This window comes from Stegodyphus dumicola, chromosome 1 (genome assembly GCF_044657685.1).
Source record: "Stegodyphus dumicola isolate Sdum_Otavi_A_Nest chromosome 1, ASM4465768v1".
Lineage (NCBI taxonomy): Eukaryota > Metazoa > Arthropoda > Arachnida > Araneae > Eresidae > Stegodyphus > Stegodyphus dumicola.
The window spans coordinates 69,458,123-69,473,564 of record NC_140768.1 but is presented as its reverse complement, the minus strand read 5'-3'; the positions used below and the strand labels follow the sequence as shown (position 1 = coordinate 69,473,564).

General features: G+C 31.4%; 1 protein-coding gene across 1 annotated transcript in view; it reads right to left on the bottom strand.

Annotated features, from left to right (window-relative positions):
* The window catches only part of LOC118181489 (uncharacterized), a 90,170-nt gene that overhangs the window by 28,925 nt on the left and 45,803 nt on the right, over nt 1–15,442 (bottom strand). Inside the window, exon 2 of the mRNA XM_035350644.2 lies at nt 10,527–10,593. Within this exon, the coding sequence (XP_035206535.2) occupies nt 10,527–10,575 (49 nt within the window). The 5' untranslated portion in view covers nt 10,576–10,593. The remainder of the gene's footprint in view (nt 1–10,526; nt 10,594–15,442) is intronic.

Here is a 15,442-nt window from a genome sequence, read left to right as displayed (position 1 = left end):
GCGGTCCAACCAAATGTCCGAGGGTCATGACTTTCGTTAGGGAATGAATTTCTGCTCACATAATTTTTCCATTAATTCTGTTAATCCTGAGGCCTTCCCAGAGTTGTAATCTTACCAAGGTCTGTTGCAACAATATGATTTAATTAGTTAATAACAACTGAAATTTATTGATAATTATTTTCATGGATATTTAATTTTAGTATAAAATGAATTTAACATGGTAAAGGACGATTAGTTTGTTTATTTTGATTTAAAACTTAGAAATTAAAGGAAAATCCTAATTTAAAAACATATGAAATATCAAATGTGTAATACATGTTTAGTTCACAATAATAAATTGGATACTATAGACGAGAGATGGACTATTAATTATGATATACACACATATATCTATGGACTTACATCTCATGGTAATTATTTATACAAATTGGTAAACGTTTTCCAAATAAAAGTACAGTTAAGATACAACAACACGCTGAACAAATATTAATTTAGAAGTCAAACAACAAAATCAGCGTTACATTTTCAAATTCTAAAAGCACAGTTATTACATAACATTTATACGAATATTCACAGTATATTACATAACATTTATACGAATATTCAAGTCAAAATAAGAACAATTTAGAGGGCAAGTGTTTTTTGAATAACGATATTTTGAAATGTGTTTTCCTCCTTTTATATGCGGCCCACCAAGACTGAGTGGATAAGACAACTAAATAGCAAATAGTTCAGCCGAGATTTGAAACAGGTGAACGGATTGTTTGCACCAACATTTCAGAAGTTTTCTCCATGTATAAAGTGAATGCGGGCCAGTTTCCTCTGGTAAGTTTTCTACGAAGGCAACCCATTCTTGACAAGTCTTACGTGCGTTGCCTTATTAAAAATCAACAATCCAGTTTTTATACACATTTATCTTCATACAGACGCTAAAAATTTTAGAGTTTGCTATAACTTGAAAAATTTACAAACGAACTACATATTTGAAAATGCTGAAAAAGTTACAGAAAAATCTGTTAAAATATAGGTAGATATTAATTAGTTTTATTATTTACCGCCATAAAATATGCTCAAATCTACTACTACAATTCTTCATTTTGATGCCTATACTCTTCATTTGATGTCAAGTATTAGTAATACCTATAAACAGCTACAGAGTTTTGTATCATATTTGATTATGTTAATGTAGGAATTGAGAGATAGACGATCCATTTTATAAGCACAGAACACAAATTAAATTTCGATAATTATACTATTGCATTTTTTGGTGTATTTCGTTTTTCTTATAAATTTATTAACATGTTTACAGTCTTGCAAATGCACATTTTTCTTTTTTATGCATTAATAAAAAGTAAGCTAGAGAAAAGAAATGTTGTGACAATTTAATTCTTACATTTTACTAACAGTTAACTTTTCCATTTAAACCCTGCTCGGTCTTTACTGGCTCATTTCCCATATGTCACTCAAATCGGAAAGTCACACAAATTTAACAACATGCGGTATAGTTTGAAAGTAGGAGGTTAAGCTTAAATGTGCTCTACTGATCGTCCACCGCTGTCTCTTTAAGAATTAGCTCTCGCGGATTTTGTTGAAGGACAAAACATTAATAATAGCTGTGAAGCTGGCATGTGGTTTATGAGATTATCTGTAGTGTAGATCAACCAAGTTTTTATATTTTTAATGATAACTTTGTTTTGTAAATATTTGAAATTTAGTCTCAGGGTACAGCAGCCTATTCGGTACCATACGTTTAATGTAAATTTTGGTTTTAGTTTATGCTGGAATTTTAATTGGAAACCACCAAGAGTAACTTAATAAATATATATTCGGATTTTAATGCGATTTGTTTTTCTGTTTCTGTTCAGGTTATCAGCCTTAACGCAGCTATAAACTTTTAATATATAGGTTTTCAGCCACATTATTAATTTTAATATACAGCTTGTAGCGACTTAATGATATTAGACTAATCAAATTTATTTTCCTTTTCTTTAAGCTAATAAAAAATGCATACAGTAATTTTGAAATTTGAAATATAAAGTACGTACGAAAGATATATATATATATATAACTATCATACACGTTTGAATTTTAATGCAGTGTAATCTTGTCCTTAAAAGAAATTTCCAAACAGAAGCTGGAAAGTTTTCAACCAAAGTCTCAAAGAAACTTTTGCATTGTTTTACACAAAATCTTCTCTTTTCTTCTTATTTTCTATGCACTGTCGATTATCTTTTTCTGATGAACATCCACTGGAACAGAGGAGAATGTTGATATTGCAAATCTCACAGATCCTTTTACGTTATATAATTCACATCTGTGAATACAAATGTAAGACCATATTTTACATATGTCCTGCTTAGTTTTTCTTGTATTAAAATTGAAGCTGAAAGCAAATTATTATTTTTACTACTTTTATTCTACTGCAGACATTTTCTTAGTTCATAGTTCCCAAACAGTTTGCAACATAGAAGAAAGTATTTTCGTACAAAGCGCAGAAGAAATATTTTTGTAGCATTTTATGCGCTGTTTGGTTTTATGTAAGCAAGCGCAGCCAATTTCCATACAGATGGGCTTAGGTTCAAGTCTCAAGTAAGGATAAAAAATCTCTGACGCTTTTGCCCTCTTCTAAGGGCAAAGTCAGTACCAAGGAACACATCTCGGTAACGTTCTCAGAACCTAAAAGGAAAAGTGTCCAACATTAACAGCTGCTTGGACGACCTATCCCGGTTTAAATGCCTAACCACCAAGTTTCAAGCTGTAAAGCTGAGGGAAATTCTATGCATTTTTTGTGGGGTTTGGGTGAGGGTACTTGAATTTCGGTTCTGTTCATAGTTTCTAATTAATTATGTTAGATCAACTTGCAATGGGGATTATTCTAGCCTCATTTTCATACAAATGATAAAATAGCAAACTCTAAATATATCGTATCTGTTTTTAATATTTTAAATATATTAAACATAGTTTTATATGAAATTCTTTTGTTATGAGCTAAGGAAGTTTGCTAACTGCATAAAGTTTTTTGTTGTTTCTTAATTTCTTAGTTATAGCTGTGCTTTGTTTTAATTAAAATTATCCGCTGACAATATATTAAACTACGATTGGTAAAAGTAATATAATTTAACTTGAAACTAAGTTTCTTAATTTTTCTTTGAAAGCAACAAAATAAAAATTTCTTTGAAGAAAAGAGAATGAAAGTGTTACAATTTACTCCAAACTAATAAATACTCTGCCGTTTAAGGAAAACTAGTAAAAAAGTTATTCACGCTCCAGATAACTCTAAATGGATCCTGTACCGATTAATTTTAAATACAAAAGAAAATAAGGGACAAAAATATTTCTCAATAAAAATATTTAAGTACGGAAAAAAGCTTATTCTTCCTTTTCAAATACAATATTTGTAATTTTTTTATTGAAGCAGGTTAAAATCATAATTTGCATTTAAGTATGAAGCTAAACAAGAAAAATATTTGAAAAAGGTGGAAAGTCATCGGCAATATATATTCCTTACACAAGAAAAGTTGGAAATCAGGTTTATAAGGATATATTTATAATTTTAAAGCGCTAAATTAATTTATCGTTTAAACTTTAACCTCAGTTTTCGTTTTCAATTCTCCACCAACCACGTTTAACTAAAAAGAAGGCAAATTTTGTTCAATCATTAAAGAAAATTTTCAGAAACACCCTTCCGCATTCAGGATCTATTCTTATATAATAATAACTGAAGACTTTTTCACCTTTCATTTCTTGTGCAATGCAGCCGGTTATTTTGAAGTTAAACAGGTTGATGTCAACAATTTCAAGTCTTGCTTTCTTTTTGAGTTTACCTGAGTTTCTTTCCTATTGCTGGCGTTTGAAGTAATTGCATTACATCACCTTTCAATCTGAAATATGTTATGCTTCAATTTTTATCGAGTAAAGCCAAGAAAATTCGGAACTTACAGAATATTTTTTAACAGTTTCTCCCTCACTCTCCTTTTTTTTTTTTACAAAAAATCTGTTTTGATATTAGCTGTAAAAATATTTTTAAACTTACTGGGAGAGTAATATTGTTTTCTTTTGTAACGTTAAAAGCATTTTCCATTAACTGAAAAAACTGTGCATGAAAGAAAATTTAAAACCTATTAATAATATTCTCTACCAATAGCTGTATTATTCAAAGTTTTCAAATCAGATTTAGTCTCGCCCTTCTCTAGCTTTTATGCATAGCTTAAAATACTATCAGTGATAGCATTTCTCTAGTTTTTACACTCAGATTAAAAAACTAATATTAACCGCTCTCCACGTATCTTTTTATCCAAATTTAAAAATTTATTATTGATGGAGTTATTCTAATCCTTCCATTCAATTGCAGTTAGCATTTTGTTTATGCAAAAAACGTCACAGAAATTTTTATTGTTATTACTAAACAAACAAGGATAGGAAAATAGTTGTATAGAATTACAAATTTTTCTAGCTGAATACTTCAATTTCGTTTCAAAAAATTGTTCGGTAGAATTGTAGGTTCTATTTTCTACTCAGTCTGAAATCTTTAGATTTTTTGCATTGATTTAGAATAACTACTCAAATTTGAGGATAAAAGCTATCCATACACATTCTGCTTTCATTTCTGCCTTTAAAACAATAGATGGATTTATTTACGTTCGCAGCAATTTATTGAAACGCATAGTTTTTTTTTTTTAACTAGTTTCAAATCTCGGCGAAAGATTCCCACAGAGAACGCTTCTCGAAGGCGTCCCTCCCCTTAGGCAGATACCCCTAGTATGTTTTAATGCAATCCAATATTTACAGAATTTTTTAAACATAAAGTTTAAAGATGTTTTCTCATTCTGAAATTTTGGAGATAATTCTTTATTTTTGTTACTCCATGCTTTTCTCACTACAACAGCCGCATAAGCCTTTGATGATATTTGACATTTGCACGTTACAAATCAAGAGATTAAGCTTTTGTGATTAGTCCCGAGAGCCGCTTTAACAAAGAAGAACCTTTCCGTTTCCATGATTCGCCCATTCGTATGACGCATTAATCTTTTAATAATATTAGAAACAATTAGAAACTATCGAAAGTGTAATACATATATTTTATAAAAAATAATCTTTAACGATTATTTAAATTATTAGTAACTGTGAGTTCAAATTTGCATTTGCTTGTAATTTAAATAAGAGGTTTTTTCCCTTTTGAATCGATACTAATTTTTTTTAAATTCTGTTGCGCCGATTTCACTGCATCCTCGTGTTAACGAAATATGAAAGAATGAAGTGTCCATTTTCGCTTCAATCGTAGGTCACGAATTTCTTCTTTAAATTAAGAAAAATATCTTTTTTTTTTTTTTTTTTTTTTTTTCAAGAAACAAACAACTAATTCTCTTTCCTTCATATTGTTCGCATAATGGATTTAAAAAATGAAATCATATTCTAATCGTGTCAAACGTTTACCGCTCTTAAGATTTCTGTTCTTGTAAATCTGCTAATTAAAAAAACCATTACATTGCATTGTTCGCTAGTGTATTTTCCCACTAGAGAAAATAACAGGAAGCAAATTAGCGTTTCGGTGGCTTCACAGTGGAATATCCAAATAAATTCCGTGTAAATCTATCTTTTCGAAAGAGCTGCTTTTGTTCACTAAAAATATATCTTATTGAAACAAACAAAATACAAAAAATAGTTTGATTCTATGAGCTTATTTAAACAAAGCTTTGTAATAGTGCACTCTTTTCCTGATGAAGTACTCAAGAATTTTACCAAAAGGTGTGTTTATCTGTTTTTTAAAAGATAAATTTTATAAGCTTAATGTGTTATTTTTAATGGCGTCATAGCAGAGTAGTAATTTCTTTCCTTATATGCATTTACACATATAATTGTAGGTATTAATTTCATACTGAATACAAAACAACCCAATATAGCCGAGCTTTTCTTATAACTGAAAGAATGGAGAAAAATAGAATTGAATCTTCGAACTCGAAACCCAGTCATCTCCAGTTTTTCGATTTGCCATTAATGCCTTCTTTAGAATTAAATACGTAGCTTGTTAACGAATGCAAGAGCTATCATTATACTGCATATAAAAATTACCAATAAATCTTTGCTTCTGGTTGAATGAAGTATGCATGGCAGGGGAAAATCTTAAAGATAACCACTTTTATTTTAAATTATGTAAATAAGTATGTGTGATAAGGTATAATAAAATCCTGTAATAAAATAATATAGTTAAAGAAACATTGAGGGCATGTGATGTAACCTATGAGGTGTTATTGCATGGTTACGTGTAAAAATGCCTTAGTAGCGCTACCAGATAAATATTGCATGTTTTTTAACCGAGTATTTTAACATATGTGAATATATTTTAAAATAGGTACGAAAATATTCTGTAATATGGATAGTTCAAATACCGTCTATAGGACTAGCTAGTTACGGTAATCAAAAATTTTATTTTACTAGACAAATTATAAAATTATTATGAAAATTTGATGTGTATTAAAAATAGTTGTTTTTGCTGTTATTATCATTAGTATAGTGCGTGTTTTATTTACTGTATACTGTTCGCATTGCTGTCACTTGAGTAGGCCAGAATTATAACAATTTTTGCATAATTCGTATTATTTTACGTCGTTTTTCTCAGCTGTGGTCTATTTTGGTATAACATGTGCAATTATGTTTTCGTCTGCATTACTTAAATTGTTTGCGAACAGTAAAAGAATGTAAGTTTTAATCATGAACAAGAAAATTAAAATAGTAACATCGAGTCACATTTGTCGTAAACTATTGGCAACGTCAGCTTGATGAAACACCGGAAAAACAATACAAATGTACTAGGAATTTTTGAAAAATAATTTGTTACTCAAATTTATAAAGCGCATATGTAATGACGTGGTCCTCGGCTCGGGTTCTCATTTTTCCCAATTGGTGCTCCTCGAACAGAGATAATCTGAGCCGTTAATATTTCCTGGAAATTTCTACTGTGTTGTACTACCATAAACAATAAACTTCTACAATTTGACTTTAGCTGAATGATTTAACTGTCACATATATTGTCATACCTTTTAATATCCACCAGAATATACTATTTCCTTTTATTTTACAATTTGCACAGTATCTGCTAATAGCCGAGAAATTAAATCATTGAACAGTCCTATCTGAGTACAAATATCGGCTAACTGACTATCTACATGGATGTTTACGTGGTTTTATTAATGTGGCGTATGGTTATAAGACAGTTTCTCTCAGAAAGCTCTTCGAAGAATCTTTCTCTTTTGGAAGATAAAGCTGAAGTTATATGTCTTAATCAATTAAAAATCAGTATAATGTGCAATGGGGATCGTAATATATCTATTTTTTATTTTCAAGTAAAATAAACATACTTCTATAGCATTATAAGATAAAAATTATATACTGATTTTTCAATGTTCAATAATTATGTCTGTCTTTTACTAAGATAAGCTTGCACGAAAATATTATTTTTATTTTCATTACTAGTCTTAAAAATTGCTTTGAGTTATTTAAAATTACTAGCTATCTTGCACAGACATTAGGATTTTTTGAAGCAGGAAAGATAAAAAATGAGCAACGCCTTCGCCGGAACTCGACCCACGGACCTCTCAAATACGCGCCGAGCGTGCTGACCACTACACTACGAAGGCACGCTAAGAAGGCGGGAAAAATACCTTATATACGGCCCCTTTTAAAGGGCGACTGGGGATTAGGGGACTTAATCCCAAATACTGGTGGTGGAGAATCATGATCCACCACCTTTTTTTTAGTTCGGGCGCCACTCCAGACAAATTAAGTTATTTCGAAGCACGAGATGAAAAATGAGCAACGCCTTCGCGGGACTCGAACCACGGACCTCTCGAATACTCGCCGAACCTGTTGACCACTACACTACGAAGTCATGCTAAGAAGGCGGGAGAAATACCTTATAACCTTATTAGCATTCAGTCTATTTACATCGCATAACTAAGATTTTACTGCATACAAATATATTGTGATCTAAGTATATAAATAGATTGTAATGTATATTACTTATGTTTAACAATAATATTATGAGCACTTAGGACTTCAGTTAATGAAAAAATAATTTTTGCAAGTTATCCGGGGGCGAGAACTCTTACTCGAAATGGCATCTCCTCTTTAGTTAGTATTAATGAAGTTCTATTTCCTTTCTAAAATTTTGCTTTGTTTTTAGAATCAAACATCAACGGAGTTATTCCAAAACTAGCTCTTAATGTTTCTGCGAAAAACAGTTTCCGATATTAATTGAAATAGGTCATGGATAGCTAGTTGGGCGTTAGATAGAAACCTATTTTCTTTAGCCCTAAAGAAAACACAAATCTTTTTTATGTTGATCGAATGGAATTCATGGTTTCTTCATTCTAACATATTGCTTGTTTAGAATAACAATGCAGTCTAAGCAATAAAAAGTGCAAAATTTGAAAGCACTGATCCTACATTTTAGAAGTAAAGCAGCGTAGAATACCAAAAAATGGTAAATGTTCTTAAACGAAAAAATATTACTGCCATTGACATCCAACGTTTTTCTTTTTATATTCAACATTTCTTTCTAAAATTCAAGAATTTGCAATTTTTCCTTCCACTTCGTCTCACCAGTAGTCCAGTAGGCTAGATGAATGAACTCTGATCAATTGTCCAAGCCACAGTTTCTAGCAACTGTACTGGATAATTGAATTGAATCGAGGATTACCTGTTTCAAAAGAAATTAACAAAAAAGTTGTTTTCTATATTTTTTTTTATTCTGAAGAAATCATCTGGGCTTTTGACATTTTCTTTGATTAACAGAAACAAAACCTATGAGGATTGGCAACTGTATATTCACAATTCTCTAAGAGTAAAACCCCTTTATTTAGAATTGACACCAAAGATATACTTCGGTGAAACCTTTACTGCTATTCATCGCAGTCATCAGTATTATATACAGAGTATTATCAGCAGTGCTGAAGTCGTAGTATACCTGTAGCAAAAACTGTGGTTCAAATAAAGTGGTCTACTCCTTTACGTATGTCTGATACAGTTTGAGACCAAATGTGATGAAGAGATTCATGCATCTTATTAATTAAATTATAGTCACAGATACTTAAGTGTAGGAAATACTGTGTATGATAGAGCACTTCTCCGCCCTTCTATAGGACAAATGAACCATTAGCTACACTTCATACACTACAGCGTTATTCTGCAAAATAAAGGGAGGATTCTGCAGAAATTGTTGTGACTTATTTTGCAACGCTGGTTGTAGGCTGAAATTCCAAAAATGAAAAGTAAAACTGAACATTGGCAGTCTGTACTAGAGGTACTGTATGAGAAAGGATAACACCATATAATCGTACAAGAGAATCCTCATGGCCTCCCCATTGTTAAAGCTGTTTTGAGCTTTTGATTTTTCTAGTGACCTGCAGTGATCCTACTTGTTTGATTGGCTTTCTAGCTTTGGCTCGCTCGAGCTAGGCCATGTCTTCTTCAGCCTAATGAAATTGTTAGGTAGGATGCCTCGAACTAATGTTTTTAGCACTTCAGTTATGTTTCATCAGTGCCGTATGGTTTTTATCCACTTCTATATTCTCAGTAATTTTGCTGTTCTTGTTCTGTACAGTTTTAGACTATCAATTCTCACTAGATTGCATTCTTGTCACAGCACATATACATTGCGTTAGAACACGTCCGTTTATTGTGAAGTAAGGTAGGTATCGAATTATTAAGTCTTACGTAAGTGAGAACCTTTGGTGGGTTTGTTTCATGCCATGTGTAAAGCAATATTGTCACTTTTAACGGGCTAATTTATGTATTTATAAGAAAATTACACGCATTTATTTAAAAAAAAATTCCGACAATAAATTATTTTTTCAATCATATTTGAAAAACTGTTTATTCCTAAACTTATGCGCAAGAAAGTTCATAACTTTTTAATAAAAAATTGTCTCTGTAGATTAGTAATTTTATAAATTTCAGAAATATTTGTCTTTAATATATGAAGTGTCTGGATGGGATACATGTTAATAATGCAAACGAACCACGGAAAGTACTTTATGCTAAATTTATTTTAATTAATAATAAATACCTTTATATCGAGAAAATATGCCGTATTACCTCTCAGTTAACTCAAAGTAAGGAAACAGATTAACAAGCAAGGAATTAAAGCAAGAAACGTCTTATTAGCATTTTCATAACGTTAACAATAAAATCTGGAATATATACTGCTTGTGACATGGATTTTGTTTTGATAGAAAAGGTCAACAATGACTAGGATGATTCAAAAACTTTTAATTTACGTCGTCAAAATACATTTAACTTCACGAAACTCTATGAAAATCTAAATTATGTGTATTTCTTAAGGTAGAAAAATCTTTAAGAATTCAAAGTTTATTGCCATGTAAAATATCTTACAAATCAGGCATAGTTTTATGCCTTACAAGTAAATACGTGGCACTGAAACTAAACGTAAACAAACTAAAATAATTGTAACAACTTTACTTCTCTAACAGTCTTAAAAATTTACAAGAAGTTTTTTAATATTTACTTACCTAATAACAAAATTGTCAGAACTAAGAATACGTAACATCTACCTTTCATGCCGTTCCAAATACAGACCTAGAAAGAAATAAAATGTGTTAAATTTTTCCACAAATTAAAAGTTATTCTTTAAAAGGCATTACATATTAAACTTACAAAATTTTAATGTATTTTCTTTATGATTTAATATATACCAAAGTTTCATACCATACGAAAATTTTTCGAGATTTTTTAATCTGTCATTCTTTTTAAACATTCCTGATATTGATATTAACCAATATTATAAATGTTCCTTAATATTTTAGCTATATCTTTATGGCATTAAATTTTATTCTTTTCTGCATGCTTTTTATTAATATATTTTTCTTATATAATGTATTTGTTTCATCCTGGAGAGAAAAATTATTTTAATATATCTGCTTTTAAGAAAGCAGCTGGTTGCCAACCATTTTTAGAATTAAACAAAGAAATACAAGGTACATAAATACAGCTGCACGAAAGCATTAAACGCTTTAAAGCTGTTACATATTCATAAATACTGCAGGTTAACAATTAAAGTACGGCAATTAATTTGGTCAAAACGATAGAGAGCTACGTGTAACAAGTTAATGTTCTATAAAAGAGCTTTTAGGAACAATTCTCTTAAATTTATATCACATTACGAGAAAACAGCGAACATTTAATACAATTGCCCTGTTCGGCTTGGAATCAATACTAGAAGGAACCTATCGGTATCTAATGATTTTATCAGTTGGGTCTTTTGTAGACCTTACAGTTCAATTCGAAGGGCATCTCTAATGCTTTCTTAAGAGATTTAACCTAGCATCTTTCATACTTCTTTTGAATTAACAGGCAATTTAGAATGAAACCCATGAAGTGAGGATGTAAGTCTATAAAATAAATTATAAATAATAAATAATTTATAAATCTTTTTACTTTGAAAAAACGAAGAGAAAAAAAAACAGATAAATAAGTAGAGATATAGCAAGGTAACAAAAATTTGGAAAGTAGCATTAAAAGTTTTGTATCTATTTACACTGCTGGCCACCGTAAATGCAACACCCTGAAGGAAGCATGCAAATAGCACGAAATTTACACCATGCATTAGCGGAGGTGAGATATGCAAATGATTAGAATTTCAGCGCAGACGTGCATCACGCGTGCCTGTGGTGCCACTTCAAAGCGCTATTTAAAGCTTGGAGTTTTCGACGATTTAAACAGAATATCACAAGTTCGGCAATTGTGTTTTTCTTGTGGTTTTTTAAAAAAAAATTGATCAATTATGCCTCGTAGTAAACAGCGATCATCGTTTGATCAAATATCCGAGTTCGACAGAGGATAGTGGCCTACCGAGAGTGTGGATTATCTTTCAAGGAAATCGCTACATCTCCGAGGTGTTGCAGCCAGTTGTCCTTCCTTATCTTCAGGGCTTGCCCATAGCCATATATAGGATAATGCGCGACCACACGTGGCACGCATTGTCCAAGGGTTCTTCGTCAATCGCCAGATAGAATTGCTTCCCTGGCCGACTCGTTCTCCGGGTCTTTCGCCGATAGAAAACATGTGGTCCATGGTTGCTGAACGATTGACCCAGATTACATCCCAAGCTGCCACACCAGATCAACTTTGGCAACGTGGGGAAGCTGCTTGGTCTTCTGTACCCCAAGAACACATCCAAAGTCTCTTTGAATCAATGCCGAGGCGTGTGGCAGCGGTGATCTCTAACAATGGCGGCTACTCTGGCTACTAATTCTGGAAGGAACCACACTTCACAGAAGTCTATAGATTTAATCATTTGATACTTGGTCAACATGTTATCTACTAAATAAAATTTGTTGTGATATCTCTTGTCTTTCTTGGTGTTGCAATTTAGGTGGCCAGCAGTGTATTTCACGCAAACGGGATCAGTATTTCACATGCAGCAAGTATATACAAGAGCTGGCTGAAAAGTAACCAAAAATCATTTATCTCTCTTTCCCAATATTAGTTCAATTCTAAGTTGGGTTTTATGAATGATCTACGTAAGTGGATTTGATAACTACTAAAAGTGCTATACAACTGAATATCTTTGGTCACAACATATAAGAAGGAAGCATAGGGAAAAGGAATGGGAGTCCCTCGAAGCCGTCCCCTGGTGTGCTTTCTCTCAAAATTGGGCTGGGGCAAAACTGAGCTAAAGTCCGGCTGTAACTTAATATGGTGCTCAAGGTTCTTACCAGGGACATGTGCATTTGACTTCTTGCTACGATGAATATCGTGGGTGATCATTGTCAGGCAAGTGAGATTGATAACATCAAGAGAAACTGCATTGAAAAATAGAAACCAAAAAAAAAGTACGCTTTTCTTACAAGAACTCCATCTTTAATAAAATAATCAGTGTTAAAACTTTTCAGTCACTCTCAATTTACCTATTAGGAATTTTAACGCTAATTTTAAGTGAACTATTTGTAATACTTATTCTGCAAAGAAAAAGAAAGCTTAATGATTAATATTACAGTTTTTTTAAGTGACATCCTTCTAATTTAAGCCAAGTATCATTATAACTTTAATAATAAGCAGTGAGAAAAATAAGAGACTTTAAATCACGATCACATGAATTCAAATCATGATCACAATCACATTGAAATGCATTTGATCAAAATTCTTTTAACATTGTTAGAAAAGTCAACACAGTAGTGTCTGTTTTTCTTGGTAATTTTCGTAAGCTCAGAAATGAGTGTGTCATAACCAACGTCTTCAGATTCTATTGAAGTAGTTGAAAGAAAATGTAAGTTAAAAGAAGTGATTAATTAAATGCCAATTGCAAGTGGTGTACATGACAGAAATTAATCTGCTTCATATAACATAAATCGTGTTGCTCCCATTGACTTGTTAAACTAGTTACCCTAAAACATTTTAAGAACATAATCAAGCTGGCATAACTATTGCTTTTATACTACAGCGCTTACCATGAAACTTCCTTATGTAGTAAATGGCAATTATTTATGCATATAATAGGGAAGTTACATATTTACAAGAATTATTTCAAACATACTGTTATTTAAATATGGGCCAGCATAAGGTTTAGCTAAACTTCACTAGTAACTGATTGTTAAGACATATTTAATAAAAAAATTTCTTTTTTGTCTTATAAGGTATTTCTCCCACTTTCCTAGCGTCCTTCGTGGTGTAGTGGTTCTGCACGCTGGGCCTGTATTCCAGAGGTCCGTGGTTCGATTCCCGGCGAAGGGGTTTGCTATTTTTCATCTTTTCTGCTTCCAATTAACCTAATGTCTCTACAGTCTTAAATAAGCAAACCGGATCTGTTTTAAAAAATGACCCTTTATAAGGTACTTCTCTCGCCTTCTTGGCATGCCTTCGTGGTATAATGATGATCACGCTCGGCGCGTATTCGACAGGTCCGTGTTTTGGGTCCCGGCGAGGGCATTGCTCATATTTCACCTCTCCTGCTTCGAAATAACCTAATGTCTCTATAACTTTAGTGAATAGGAAATGAATAAAATGAAAGCTGCTGCCTCACTGATGTACGGTTTTAGCGGTTTAACCGAGGAGATACCCGTCAAACTTTGGAGGTGTTCAGATCGATAGACGTTCTGTATTTTACTTAAATTAAGTATTCCAATCCAATTTCTTCATTTATTCATCTCTCAGAGATAATTCCACTACTTCTTTCAATACAACTGTAATAATATTTCTAATTCATTCATTCCATTCTTCTGAAAAACTAATGTACAAGAAAGAATTTACATTTTTAATTTGTTTTTACTTAATTGATTATGGAATATGAGCTTATCTTATTAATTTTAATTTTATTAAACACATTGCTTACTTAAAATAAATTATTTTTAATCCAGAAAACGTCTAAGTATGTAGACTGTAATGTTATCCTTTACGTAAAATTCAAAAGCTGTGTAACAATTTATTTATGATGCAAGTAACCCAAAGAATAACTAGTGTATCTACCGCGAAATATTTCCGTTTTTATCAATTTAAACTGTGCTTACTCTCTGTCATTTTAAATTTTAACAGTAATAACCTATGAAACCTTAAGAGAATTATTTTGCATAAAACGTTTGAAATATTTCCACTGAAAAAATGTTTACTGCGTCAAATATCGCCTTTTCACTTGAAAAAAATAGATTAATGTGTCAAAAAATTTAGACAGTTTCTTATTTGTTATTATCAAAATATGAAGTAAAAACTTCGGTACTGCATGCATATGAAAATTCTGGTACGTAAAAACAATATTTGGAATGTAGAATGTAATACTTAAACATAATATAAAGCTTTTTTTCAGGTATAAAGCACATAACTGCTTGAGAGTAATGTAAATCAAGTAAATAATATTCACATGTGAATAGTTTTAGCACCAACCTGCTTAATACAGAATTTATGAACATTACAAATTACAGCATATTAATAGATTATTGTTATTATTATTGTTTAAAATAAAGCAATCTTAATTTGGGTAAAATTTTACCAAACAACGGCATCACGAAGATTTCTAAAAGTTTGATTGACTGTCAGCGTTTAGATATTAAAAGCTGAGCTTTTAAAATTTCTGGATCAATCCACCCTCACTTCAGTTATATTGTGAAGGAGGAAACAGATCATAACTGCTCTGGTTTCACTAAATCATCCCTGGTATCTACGCAGAACTCGCATTAAAATTTTAGCAGTATTAAGTGTTCGTGTATTTGAGTCATTTTTTTCCTCATATTTTACCGAAAAATAGCTTTGGTTTGTTTCTGTTAATTTGACTCAGTAAAAGCAAACAATTTCTTTCAAATTTAACACGGCTTCAGGAGGTATCTAAAGAGAAAATGAAGCAATAATAATATATATTTTATATTAAAATTTTTATACCTTAAAATGTTAATATAATTTTTATGAATGCATCTGTAGGATTTCCCATCATTCAGCTATT